The 14369-nt window shown below is 45.7% G+C and overlaps 1 protein-coding gene across 6 annotated transcripts in view; it reads right to left on the bottom strand.

The window, feature by feature from the left end:
- Nucleotides 1-14369, bottom strand: part of LOC147632726 (E4 SUMO-protein ligase PIAL2-like) — a 68191-nt gene that overhangs the window by 26351 nt on the left and 27471 nt on the right. For all 6 annotated transcript variants that reach the window (XM_086807558.1, XM_086807557.1, XM_086807561.1 and 3 more), the window contains 2 exons: nt 2062-2134; nt 831-896 (listed from right to left, as the gene is read on the bottom strand). In XM_086807558.1, the coding sequence (XP_086663684.1) occupies nt 831-896; nt 2062-2134 (139 nt within the window). The remainder of the gene's footprint in view (nt 1-830; nt 897-2061; nt 2135-14369) is intronic.

The following is a 14369-nucleotide window of genomic DNA, read 5'->3' on the forward strand; positions in this document are numbered from 1 at the left end:
CGCTCACAAGCAATCAGACCTTAGGCTCGGGGGTGGTTCGAGGTACTAAACCTACAGATGAGTGGTGAGTCGCTAGCCAAAATCCATCGCCATCATGTGATGTATACGACATTGGGTCTACCAAACCTCTATTAGAGGTTTCTCAAGTATATGGGTCTAGCCCTAATCCTTTGTGGTTCTTAAGTCAAACAATCCTTGGTTAGGGCCATGGAGACGCAGCAGAGTCACAGGAAACAGCCATTTCATAGCCAATAACAGAGAAATGTGTGTCTCCACCGCCATTTCCATTCCCATTTCCTGACCTCCTCTCAAGATATCCTCCACTAACTTTAAACCTTCCCCAAATTCCCATACTATGCTTTGTCCCAAGTTTCTTTTCTCTCTCAACTTCTTCCCTTATTTCTATTCTATTTTACAGTTATAAATTTCATTCTACTGTAAAATCAGCCATTTCCCTTACCTAATCTCAAACCATTTCCGTTGCGCAGATATCAACCGTGTCCATTTCTGATCTATGCAACTAGAGCAACCACACAACTGTGCATGCAGTTGTGCAGATATCAACCGTGTCCATTTCAGTTCTATGCAACTAGGAGTGTAGGACACCCACGCAGGTGCGCATGCACGTGCAGTTGTGCAGATATCAACCGTGTCCACTTCCGTCCTATGCAACTAGAGCATCCACGTGCATGCGTGTGCACGTTTTTGTTTTAACTTATTGCATATATGTAGCAAGCTCATTAGACCTTTAAATGCTAGCAATATAAAGTAACAAGCTCATTAGACCTTTAAATGCTAGAATTTTAAAGTAAAAGGAAGCTCTAATTAACCTTTACTGACATAAGAAGAACCATAATAGCCGGTTGAAACATCTCATTGTCCTTCTGTTCACAGATCTGAAAGGTTGCACAGCCAATTCAGAAGTCATACTTTAGTAGCCTGCAATAGCCTTATTCGCTTTGTAATAGAAAAAAATAATATAATCATCAGCCATCAATTGCATCGCTTAATTAAAATGAAGAGACAAAAAAAATATGTTCATAACCCTTTCAAGCCTTGTGCTTACCAAAAAAAAAAACATTCAGCATGTCTTGAGTGCAAACGAGTCCACATACTGGAAGTTGATGATAACTAACGAGGCACTCTATCGCATGCTCATTGACAGTCGTAAGACATCAGCTAAAAGCCTTCTACTTAATGTTCTCGAATAGGTTCTCTATCAAGCCCCAAGAGACCTATTGAAATACTAAGATGAGGATATACAGGCATGGAGCACCCAATTCTACACCCATGAAGCCCTCCTCGTCCACCTCTGCTCCAACTTGCCTACTGCTACACTCCCTACACATGCCCCACCATGAATGTCTCCAATGTAATGAACTTAACTAAAAAGCGAGTAGGAAGAGAGACGTGCACGCACACACGTGCGGGCCTCTAATGTCCCCCCTTGCAGAGTACTGCTTTACTTGATTGAGTAAATTAATGGCTGAAATCCGATGTCCAATTACCTCACAGTATCCTCAGAGACAACTGCCTGGGAAAGGAGCAAGAATCTCACCTCACACTGCTGGAAATCTACTCAAAGTAGAGCATGGGTCAATCTGCATTCTCCTCTCACTCTTCCAGCTGAACCCCAGGCTAGATTTGCTGGTACAAATGCATGCTAGTCGCTGAACATGGTCAGGGGGTAAATGCTATGTCTGCTCAATCTAACATGCTCTGCCTGGGCAGCTCACATGCACAGTCTGCTTCAGCTATTTGTCCACCCACACTTGTAAAATCAACCCGCTCTTGGTCGTTTCTTCCGCTGGTCATTATCTGCCCCACAGTATCTCTTTCCTAGCGCCACACCATCAATGGCAAGTGCCATTTCCTCACGGGTGGTACAACCCCTTCCTTGGCAATGTATCATACCAGGCTATTAGTATTAACAAATGATTGCTAACCAGTAGCTAACTATGGTTGTGACTGTACTGCTGCTCATATATTAAATAAATGTGGGATACGCCTTGTAACTTGTTTTTTCAAAATAAAAAGATAGAATCCTTCTAGCAGGCATACCTTCTTCAGAAGTTGTGTAAGCTCCTGCACAATGGAGAGCTTTTGGTTTTTTGCAACCGCCAGGTCAATCATCCTGCCAAATAAAACTTCCATGATGATTAATTAAATAAACATTTCTGTAGAAAATTTTTGAGAAGCTAATTCTGAGATTAGTTAAATAAACTGATATAGCCAATTTGCTTTTGGGACTGCTTTGCAACTCAAAAGGTATTGTGCAAGATTGCCTGTTTGATTGCTCAAAGCCGCCCATGCACCAGTTCAATTACTTGAGGATCAGTTGTGCCTAGCCCACCCAAGAGGCCATGACGGGGATGTGAGTGAGAGACAGTGTGGAGCACGCGAAGAAACAGAAGCAAAATGTGTGGAGGCAAGGAGCAAAACGATGGAGCTCAAATAATGAAGATAAGTTTGTTACAAAACTTAGGGCATATAATAACCCTAACTGGTGCCCGTTTCACATAACGGTAAGTTGGGCGCCTTATTGGGCGCGGGGAAAAAACCTCACTTAAAGTGAGTAAAAAGTGCCCGGCCGGTCCTAATACATTGGCCACTGCCCATAATAATGTCAGGACATTATTTCTAACACCCCCCTGCAGTGCCAATGTGGGTACAAGGCATGATGTCAATCACCAAAAGGAAGTAAGCCTAAAGCTTTGCGGAAAGCTTCAAACTTTTCTCGAGGTAAAGCTTTGGTGAAAATGTCTGCGACATTGTCATGTGTTGGACAATAGATCATGCTGATCTCCCCTGCATGAAGTCTTTCTCTGACATAATGATAATGTATCTCTATGTGTTTCGTTCGTGCATGAAACACAGGATTCCGTGCTACTGCAATAGCACTCTGACTGTCAGTGAGAATCGGAGTAGGCTCCTCCAATAAAGGATGAAGATCTGCCAAGAGTCTGCGTAGCCAAACACATTCCACTGTCGTCGTGAAAGCTGCCCTGTACTCAGCCTCACAAGACGAGGTAGCTACTGTAGATTGTTTCTTGCTCAACCATGAAATGCATGAGTGTCCCAAAAAGAAACAATTACCACTGGTAGACTGCCTTGTGTCGAAGTCACCAGCCCAATCTGAATCACTGTATGCATGTAAATGCAAGTCACCCCCCCTGGGAAACATCAAGCCATAAGACTTGGTGCCTTGCAAGTAACGAAACACACGCTTTACAGCTTGCCAATGAAGCATCCGTGGGCTGTGCATATATCTGCTCACCTGGGATACTGCATACTGAATATCCGGTCTGGTGTTGCACAAGTAAATCAGGCACCCAACAGCCTGACAATAGAGAATAGCATCAAAAGATTCACTGCCATCATGTACTGTAAGTTTCAGCCCTGGTTCCATAGGAGTGGAAATAGGCTTACAATCTTGAAATTTGAATCTTTCCAACAGTCTCTGTACATACTTCGACTGTAACATAAAGACACCCTTCTCACTTTGTATGAACTGTATGCCCAAGTAATAGTGCAACATACCCATATCTGACATCTCAAAAGCAGATTTGAGTTCGGACTTAAAATCTGAAATTTTATCCGCATCAGTACCTGTGAGCAACATATCATCTACATAAAGAATGATTATCAAAATATCCCCCCCATCTCTCTTGATGTAGAGGGTGCTTTCAGTTGGACTGTTGGTGAACCCCTGGCTAGTCAAAAATGCATCAATCTTTGCATACCAGGCACGCGGTGCTTGTTTTAAGCCATACAAAGCTTTCCTCAACTTGCACACCTTGTGCTCTTGACCAGACATAGCAAAACCAAGAGGTTGTATCACATAAAATGTATCACATAAACCTCTTCCTCAAGATCACCATTCAAAAAGGCTGTTTTTATGTCCAACTGATGTACAAACCAGCCATAATGTGCAACCATAGCAACAACAACACGGATGGTGGTCATCCGAGAAGTGGGGGCAAAAGTTTCTTCATAATCTATGCCCTTTTTCTGAGCATAGCCCTTAGCAACCAGCCTTGCTTTGTACCTGTCAATGGTACCATCTGGTTTGCGTTTAACCTTATAAACCCACTTTGTACCAATTGCCTTCTTGCCAGATGGCAAATCCACCAAATCCCATGTATGATTCTTAACAATAGAATCCAATTCAGCTTGCATGGCCTGCATCCAATGCTGATTTTCACTTGCATCTTCAAAACTCTCAGGTTCCTCTTCATCCATAATAGAACTCACCCAAGCTGACTCTGAAAAGTGAGAGCTTTCAGCCTCACGTGTACTTTTACGTGTCCTACCTGGTAATGGAGCAGCAAGTCTACTCTCTTGAAGAGTCTGTATAGCCCAACGAGGAATGGTTCTAGCTTCTTGCAAAGCTGTCCTCTCTTGTACAACAATATCCTCTTCTGCTTGCTGTATGTCAGGCTCAGCCTGGGGCTGATTTAAAGCATCAAACACACGAGGTGGTGGCTGCAAATTCTGAAATTCAGCCGGTATATCAGCTGTGGTTCCTATGCCAATGGGTATCAACCCTTCAAATACATCAAAAGACTCCTGAGGTTGCTGAAATTTAAATTCAGCAATGGGTTGTGCTGAATTCTCTGCAAAAACAACATCTCTGCTCACAAAAATCCTCCGTGTGACAGGATTATAGAGACGGTATCCTTTACTTTGACTGCTGTAGCCAACAAATATGCACTGTATGGCTTTATCATCAAGTTTCCCACGAAGCTCCTGTGGTACATGTGCATAAGCCAAGCAACCAAACACACGAAAATAATCAACACTAGGTTTCCGATCAAACCAAGCTTCATAGGGTGTAACAGATCTGAGTGCCTTTGTAGGGCACCTGTTCAACACATGAGTGGCACACATAAGAGCTTCCACCCAAAACTTATGTGGCAATCCCTTTGCTTTCAGCATACACCTGGCCATCTCCATGAGTGACCTATTCTTTCGTTCGGCGACACCATTCTGCTGAGGTGTATATGGTGTAGTACACTGGTGTACTATGCCCTTCTCTAAACAAAAAGCATCAAATACTTTAGATAAGTATTCCCCCCCTCTGTCAGTTCTGAGAGTCTGCACTTTTTGTCCTGTTGCATTTTCAACCATGTTGACATAATGTCGGAAATGCATAAAGACATCAGATTTGTTCTTCAAAGCATACACCCAGGCATATCTGGAAAAGTCATCAATAAAAGTAACAAAATACCAATGACCTCCCAAGGATTGTGTCCTCATTGGACCACATACATCACTGTGAATGAGCTGTAATTTGCGGACAGCTCTAACAACTCTATCCTTTTTGAAAGCCTGACGATGCATCTTTCCCAAAATACATCCCTCACACACATGTCTGGGAGGAGTCTCTAAATTAGGTAGGGCATCTACCATTTTCAGCTTCTGAAGTGCCATGAGACTGCCATAATTTACATGCCCAAACCTGGCATGCCACAACTCTGCATCCTGCATAGCAGATGTAGAGGTAGAAACAACACATGCACTGTGCCTCTCATAAGGATCAAGACGGTACAAACCGCGACATAAGGTCCCTGTAGCAATCAAAGCAAAATCACTTTCCCTGTCACGGACCATACATTTAGTATCCTCAAAGGAAACAACCAGCCCTCTCTTTGCAAAAGAAGACACTGAGAGAAGATTCTTCTTTATCCCAGGCACATACAATACATCCTGAAGGAGAAATTCTGAGCCATTAATGGCTGTAAGCATAATATCCCCTGTGCCCTGAACTGGATAAGAAGCATTATTTGCACACGTAACCTTTCTGCCACATGAAGAAGGTACCATCTTGCCAAACAAATCCTTTCTGGACGTGATGTGCCTTGAGGCACCACTGTCAAAGAACCATACATCACCACTTTCACTCACACTGAGTGAATGAACCTCATTTGAGGGATCATAGCTGCAAGTAAAGAAGCACCAATCCTCTTCCACAAGATTGACTGTGGCATCATCTTTCTTGTTATCCACATCTGAAGAGTCTTCAACTGAATTACCAGACTCTTTCTTCTTTTCCTTGGCTATCCTCTTATGACATTCATGAATATAGTGACCTGGCTTCTTGCAGTAATGGCACTTACCCTTATTTTTAGGTTTCTGTGCATCATCCTTCTCTTTACTAGATGGCTGTCCTGTTTCTGACTTAGGCTTATATGCACCAGATTTTCCTTTGCCCTTGTTCTTGGCAAAGAATGCTTGCTCACCACCTCTTTGCATGACATTTTTCCGAGTCTGCTCTTCCTGCAGCAAAAGTCCAACCAAATCCTGAAAGGATAGAGGGACTGGATTACCCCTCATGGACAAGTGAAGAGATGTATGAAAACCCAAATAAGAGCTCGGTAAAGAGTTAAGTGTAGTGGTGACCATCTCAGCATCAGCAATGATTTCATCAATATTCAAGAGCTGTTCTCTCAAATCCTGAATCTTCGTAAGATGATCCTGCATAGAATCACCCTCATCCATGCACAAGTGTGATAGTTCCCGCTTCAAAAAGGCAACTCTAGCCTCATTGCGAGCCTGATACATGTGTTCCAAAGTATCCCATGCAGCCTGAGATGTCCTGCATGAACGGATATGCGGAATAATGGACCTCTTAACTGAAAGTGCAATCAAAGAGAGTGCCTGAGCATCCCTGGAATCCCACCTAGTTTGTTCCTGTGTAGGTGCCTGAGGAGCTGGTAGTACAACCTGCTGCCTGCCATGTTGTGGAGGGGTAGCTGGGGCCACATGCATAGGCCTTGCCTCAGCTCCACTTACATAATTCCACAAATTCTTTGCAACTAGCAGATTCCTGATCATAAAGCTCCACAGGGAATAGTTGGTTCCATCCAACTTATCTTCCTGGGCTAAAAACCCAAAGACATCAGCGGTGTTCTGTGCCATGAGAGCAAACTGTAACCTGCAAAAGAGACTAACTGCAGAAGAGTTCACAAATATTGCTCGAGACTGTCTGTTTCACACAGATAGACAGCACAGCAACAAAAGCCCCAAATTTCTGGTGGCTCAAATTTCTCTGATTCCCACAAAAAACCTGTGGGAGCTGTCACAGATTGTGCAGCAACATAAAAACAGCAAAAGCCCCAAATTTCGGACTTGATTTGCTGACAAAATTCACAGTTAAGCTCCAAAATACAGCAGGTAGACTCACCCGAGTTGCTGCTGCAGATTGCTGAGTACGAACTGATGCAGAAGACGGTACAATGCTGTACGGAAGGCTGTACGGACAGCAAACAGCAACCAGCAGGTGCTGTACAGAACTGTACGGACAGAAAACAGCAGATTGAACTGTACGACAGCTGTACGACTGCTGTACGATCAGAAAACAGCAGCAGAACTGGTCGTACAGACCTGTACGAACAGAAAAACAGCAACCAGCAGCCACACGTGCTGCACAGATGCTGTACGGCCTGTAGAAAAACGACCAGCACTGCTTTTTGCACCAGAACAGTGCCCGAGACACACAGAAAGCAGTCGCCCAGGTCTGTAGAAGGAGGGCGACCTGTTTTTCAGCACCAGAAGCAGGCGACCAGCACAATAGAGGTGTTTCTTCGCGACGAAAGTGCTTCACCAGCAGTAGGGAAGGCGGGAGTAGGAACAACAACCTGCTCTGATACCAATTGTGAGTGAGAGACAGTGTGGAGCACGCGAAGAAACAGAAGCAAAATGTGTGGAGGCAAGGAGCAAAACGATGGAGCTCAAATAATGAAGATAAGTTTGTTACAAAACTTAGGGCATATAATAACCCTAACTGGTGCCCGTTTCACATAACGGTAAGTTGGGCGCCTTATTGGGCGCGGGGAAAAAACCTCACTTAAAGTGAGTAAAAAGTGCCCGGCCGGTCCTAATACATTGGCACTGCCCATAATAATGTCAGGACATTATTTCTAACAGGGGACTCCTATTCTCCAACACCATTAGAGCCATATGGTCCTATTACATCCAATCACTCAATGGTTGATGATTATTAGCCTTACAACTCGAAAGCAAAGGCAATAGGAGAGAGAGCTATCCCCTAACACCATCAGTGAGACAGACGGCCATCTCATCCAAACGCTTCATGGTCTCTAGGACACTAGCTGGAAGATGACCAAGACTACTATGCCCCAACATCGACAGTGACATATGGACCCATCTCATCCAAATTCTTCATGTCACTTGGGGCTCACTCGAAGATATATATACCTAGATGAATCCAGGAACATGCCCAAATTCACCTTATAAGAAAGTGCAATTTATAACCTCATGGTAGTCATCCACAAGACAATAAACCATCAACTCCATCATGCATAGTATGGACTAGATACTTCGACATCCCCACTATCATTAGTGCCTGATAGTGGGTGTAGAACTCGGTATCAATATATGCTCCCACACACACACCCCACACGCGCGCGCGCGCACACACACATAAGAGCATACATGCATACAAAGGTCTGTGTATTGAGTTTCTATCAAAGCTCCGGAGATATAGGGTAGACTCAGCCATGATGAAGCTGTTAGAAGTCATCTCCTGTCTATTTGTATACACCAGGGCCTCTGTTGTGGGTGTGCCCGCCCGTATATCATTTTTCCACACTCCCCGTATTTTTTCCCTATTTTTCCCATTTTTTTCTAGTGGCTGGAGGGCTGCCAGGTGATGCCAGGAGCACTCTGAAGCTGGCCGACTGCATCTGTATCAGTCGTGGGCTGTCTGAGTGCTGGCCGACTTGTTCTGTGCAGGCGTGGGGCATCAGATGCTGGCCGACTGCTAATATCAGCAGTCGTGGACATTTATTCAGTCGTGGGCCTCTTTTAGAGCTGGCCGACTGCCCTCATGGGCTTGTATATATTGCCCCCCATCCTCCTCCACTTTCTCATTCAGTATTTCCGGGATCTTGTGTATAGAGAAGAGTTTACACACATCTCTCTGTGTTTCTTGTGCTGATTATTTTCTGCAGTCTACTTGCTCTTGTCTACCCAAGTTTGGATATCATTTCCGCTGCATATTCTGACATGGTATCAGAGCCCTAGGCTCTAGCAGATCTTGGGCGTTTTTCTGAGCAAGAGGGGGAGCAACAGGTTGCTGATCGGTGGACTGTTTCGGGCTGAACGGGAAGAGAAGGTGCAAGAGGAAGGCGGGCAAAGGGACTGGACAGCCACTTGCATATTTTCAGATTTTTTCCCACCCACCCACCCTTTCAGGTTACTCTCCGAGATGGCAGATTTAATCGAGATGGCTGAGAAGCACGTGAAGATTCCGACTCTCCCCACGTTCCCAGTGGATCGGCAGTTGGACGGGTCCAATTATGGCATCTGGAAGGTCATGATGGAGTCAGTTCTGGAGTCATATGATCTTGCTGATTTTATTATCAAAGGGGTGCCAAGGCCGGAAGCTGAGGAAGGGGAGTTATTATCGACGAGGAAGGACCGAGAGGCACAGGCACAAATGTGGGACCGTGTCAACGCCAGGGTCCGGTCGTTTATATTCCTCAATTGCACACCACAGGTGATCAACCATGTGAAGCACATGACGCTAGCGAGAGGCATATGGGAGCACTTGGCTTCTTTGTACAACAGGGTGTCACCCATGAAGCGGATATCCTTGGAAGTGCAGATGCGGGTTATGAACCCTGCAAAGTCTTCGATGATGCGGGAACACATTAACAAGCTGCAGGCCCTTCAGCAGGAAGTCCTTCAAGCTGGGAAAGAGATATCGTCCGAAGATATGGCCATCACGTTACTTTCCCACTTGCCTGGTCAGTATTCCGCTTTCTATTCCTCGTTGATCACGAGTGGCAGGCTCAGCAACATTACTTGGGAGGAGCTTGTGCCAATGGTCTTGGACCAGGAGGAACGTTTCATGAACCCTCCTCACGGCGGAGGTTCGGAGGCCTTTACTGGCCAACGGTCGAAAGGCCGTAACTCGGGCAAGGGGAAGGCTTCATCGGAGAAGTCTTCTGAGAAGATGTCCGACGCTGACCGCGAGAAGCTAAAGGCAGAGAGGACCTGTAATGATTGTGGCGAGAAAGGCCACTACTGGAGGCAGTGTCCCAAGCGGAAGACCGAGAAGGGTGAAGACTCCTCCGCAATCATGAAGACTCCGGCTTTTGTGCACCTGGAGGTGATGGACACCGATGTTTCATTTTCTTCAGGCAGGGAGGAGATTGGAGGACTCTCCGCAACGGATACTCGGGAGTGGATTCTCGATAGTGGTGCTTCCAGGCACATGACTCCTTCCCGTTCCGGTTTACAGAATCTCTGCAGGGTTTCTGGTCATATTCTTACTGGTGATACGTCGACTATCCCAGTTCACAGTGAGGGCAGGATGGAGATAGTTCCCGATGGCAGAGGGGGGAAGCATTCCTCCCAGGTGTTGTATGTTCCGGCACTTGGTTTTCATCTGTTGTCAGTGCATCAGGTGTGCAAGACTGGCGTACGGGTGGAGTTTGATGAGCATTTTGTTGCTCTCCGGGACAAAGCAACAGGCCAAGTGGTTTGGGAAGGCGGAGTGGAGAATGGAGTTTACAGGCTTTCAGCACTCTCTCTCCCAGGTCCTCAGGTTTGTGATGAGTGGCACTGTGGTAATGGCTACTCAAGTGTGGATACGCTGCAGGTGCGGGCTTTCCGAGACCAAGTGGTGGATAGCTTACCAGTAGATGGCAGCAGTTGGCAGGAACTTTCCAGTACTGATATTGGTAGTTCTTGTGTTCGTGAGTCAGAGGAAGCTGAACAGGTCACTTATGCTCTGATGTCTCGTCGTGTTCGGGACATAGAACTTCCCGTAGTTGAGGATGTTCTTTCCACGGGGACCTTTCGGAAAGCCAGGCAGGTGACAGGTGTTTACTTGCAGAAGGAGGTGGTTTCTCCAGGCTTTGTGGTTCCGGATTCAGAGGGGGTGGTTGACAGGTTTCATCAGGTTTCCAGGACTTGCTTGTGCACCGTAACAGGTGTTGATCCTTGTGAGCAGTGTGATGTCTTTGTGACTCAAAAGCTGTATGGTTCATTGATCTGGTTGATGGACACCGGATTGGACGGGAGCTTCTTGATGAGGCAGTTGAGCTCTTGGTTGCAGATGTCTCTTTGGGAGGCAGGATCGCGTTTCCTGTGGTTTCTGCGGCATGCGAAGGATCAGAGACTCTTTTACACAGGAGGGGGATTGTTGGATGGAGTCCGACTCCGCGGATGGAGTGACTCAGTTTGGGGAGGAGATCCAGACACGAGGGGATCTACTTCAGGCCAAGGAGCAGCTTTACGGAGCAGGAGGAGGTTACATTGCAGGTTTGGGCTTCCACTGGAGGAACCCATGGTCATCCAGAGGCACTTTGTTCGTGAACAGATCGTTGCTGATGACATCTTGCTGGAGTTCTGTTCGACGGAGGATAGTACGGTGGACCTCTTCACGAAGTCGCTCTCAGGATTTGCTCAGGCGGCACCCCAGCTCCCAGTGGTTGGTTACACAGCCAGGAGCTGAGAGGGGGTGTTAGAAGTCATCTCCTGTCTATTTGTATACACCAGGGCCTCTGTTGTGGGTGTGCCCGCCCGTATATCATTTTTCCACACTCCCCGTATTTTTTCCCTATTTTTCCCATTTTTTTCTAGTGGCTGGAGGGCTGCCAGGTGATGCCAGGAGCACTCTGAAGCTGGCCGACTGCATCTGTATCAATCGTGGGCTGTCTGAGTGCTGGCCGACTTGTTCTGTGCAGGCGTGGGGCATCAGATGCTGGCCGACTGCTAATATCAGCAGTCGTGGACATTTATTCAGTCGTGGGCCTCTTTTAGAGCTGGCCGACTGCCCTCATGGGCTTGTATATATTGCCCCCCATCCTCCTCCACTTTCTCATTCAGTATTTCCGGGATCTTGTGTATAGAGAAGAGTTTACACACATCTCTCTGTGTTTCTTGTGCTGATTATTTTCTGCAGTCTACTTGCTCTTGTCTACCCAAGTTTGGATATCATTTCCGCTGCATATTCTGACAGAAGCCTAGTGTTAAGGATTATAACAAATAGAAAGAATTATTGCAACAAAAATGTAGTTGATAGGGCATATGCACCATTAAAGATAGAAAGAAGTAACACAATATCAACTGGCTGCAACTTGGACGAAAACTTCACACTGTAAAATTTGCATGTCCATTTATACAGCATAAAGATATACATAGATGAATCCAGAAACACTCACCTTATAAGAAAGTGAGTATGGACTGAAACTACGACATCCCACTAACATCATCAGTGCCCAATAGTGGGTGTAGAATTTGGTATAAATATATGCTCCCACACACACACTCCCCACATGCACACACAGACACACACACACACACACACACACACACATAAGAGCATACATTCATACAAAGGTCTACGTACTCGGTTTATAGCACTTGGAGAAGAAATTCTAATTCTAAACACAAAAATTAAAGCACAGCATAGACTTTGCACTGTCAGAGCTCCAAAGATATAGAGCAGACTGAGCCATAATGAAGCCTAGCACTACGGATTATAACATATAGAAAGAATTATTACAACAAAAAGATAGTTGAGAGGGCATATGCACCACTGAAGATAAAAAGAATTAACACAATATCAACTAGCTGCAACTTGGACGAAAACTTCACAATGTGAAATTTGTGTTGGGGTAAAGGCATTATGCCCACCCTTATAGTGTGTACAAGCCCATAAGTTATAGTACATAGTACACTTAGTACTTTTAATGTACTAAGTGCACTATGTGTACTAGTGCAATATACATGTGTGATAGGGGAGTCACACACTCATACTGATGAGTTGACTTATCCCCACAACTCTCTCTCTCTCTCTCCCTTGCTTCTCTGTGTATGTCTCCCATGAATGAACTCTAAACCCTAATTCTGGTTTTCTCCCCATCAACTGGTATCAGAGCCCTTAGTGATCCCTCCCTTCCTCTTCTCCTTGATGGTAGCAAGGAGTCAGGCGCAGCAAGGCAGTGCAACAGGCAGCAACTTCAGGCGTGTAGAAGGCACTTCAGCGTGAACGAAGGCAGCAGCAAAGTGAAGCGAAGGACGACTTGACACAAGGCGTGTAGCGTCGGCTGGTCCAAAAAGCGAGCGAAGGCAGCAGCCGTAGCGCTGGGCGGATGAGCGATGAGCGTGGACTGTCGACTACAGATGCTGTGCGTAGACTGGCGCTAAGCAAAGACGTCAGCGGCCAGTAGCGAAGGGAGCCCGTCGACGGCGAAGCTAGGCGAATACGTCAAGCGGGACGCCAAGTCGAACCTAGGCTGTGGGCGAGCACAACCCGGCGCCAGGTTCTGTCCGTTTGTACGCGTGTGTACGTCTTCCGCCCAAAGCACTGCACGACTCCACGTCAGTAAATGTGAAGCAGAGATGCGCCCCAGCAACGCAGAATCTCTGGCTCCACTATCTTGATTGGAGCAGCCATCAAAGCTCTCCAAGGATCACCTCCAAGAATCAGACTGCACAGCAGCATCAGCACGACCCCCTCCTCTTTCCTGCAAATCAAAAATTACAAGGTATTTGCCTCAATTTTTTTTTGGGATTTGCAATTGAGCAAGTACAATCAACAATTGAGCAGGTACAGGTGCCCAATTGCTCAATTTTTGAGCAAAATTGGCAAAATTGGGTGACATTGGTCACAATCAGGATAAATTTGCAGGAAATTGGTCAAATCAGGATCAATTTGCAGGAAATTGGATGTCGAAATTTGGGGCTTTTGATGTAATTGTGCAATTAAGCACTCATACATGCTGTATGATGTGAAAAATCGCACATTTGGGCAAAATTGCAGCAAATTGCAGTGCAAATCAAGGGGCTTTTGTGCCGATTTGGTTGATTTGCATGCAGGCAATCGCATTTGATGCTGTGGATAATGTGTTGATGCCTTACAAGCACTCAATGTGCCTGTAAATCAAGGGGCTTTCATGTATTTGATGTATATGTGGCCAGGGGGAAGCATCGTGAACACTCTGGATGCCTTCATGTGCGTCAATGTACCATGCATGATCAGAAATTGATCTTAAATCAAGGGGTTTTTCAAGTTTGTATGCTTGTTGAGCTTGGCAAAGCAGCAGGCAAGACATTTATGCCTTGAATCCTCAAAAATCAGCTTACAGTCAAGGGGCTTTTGCCCAATTTCTGTTCGGGACTGTTGCATGCAGTGTTCGAGACTGTAAAAGTCTGATTTTCACTCATTTGGACAGCCAGGAGAGCATTTATTGCTATTGTACCTGCTGGTACAGATTTGGCACAGCTTTGTGCATGTTTTGGCATGGCTGTACACTGTTTTGAGTGACCAAAAGGTTCAATTTCAGCTGCTGAAATTGCCGGTACAGGTTTGGTACATCATTGGTGAGCAC

Source organism: Cibotium barometz, chromosome 13, assembly GCF_041138505.1.
Source record: "Cibotium barometz isolate CiBa-2024 chromosome 13, ASM4113850v1, whole genome shotgun sequence".
Lineage (NCBI taxonomy): Eukaryota > Viridiplantae > Streptophyta > Polypodiopsida > Cyatheales > Cibotiaceae > Cibotium > Cibotium barometz.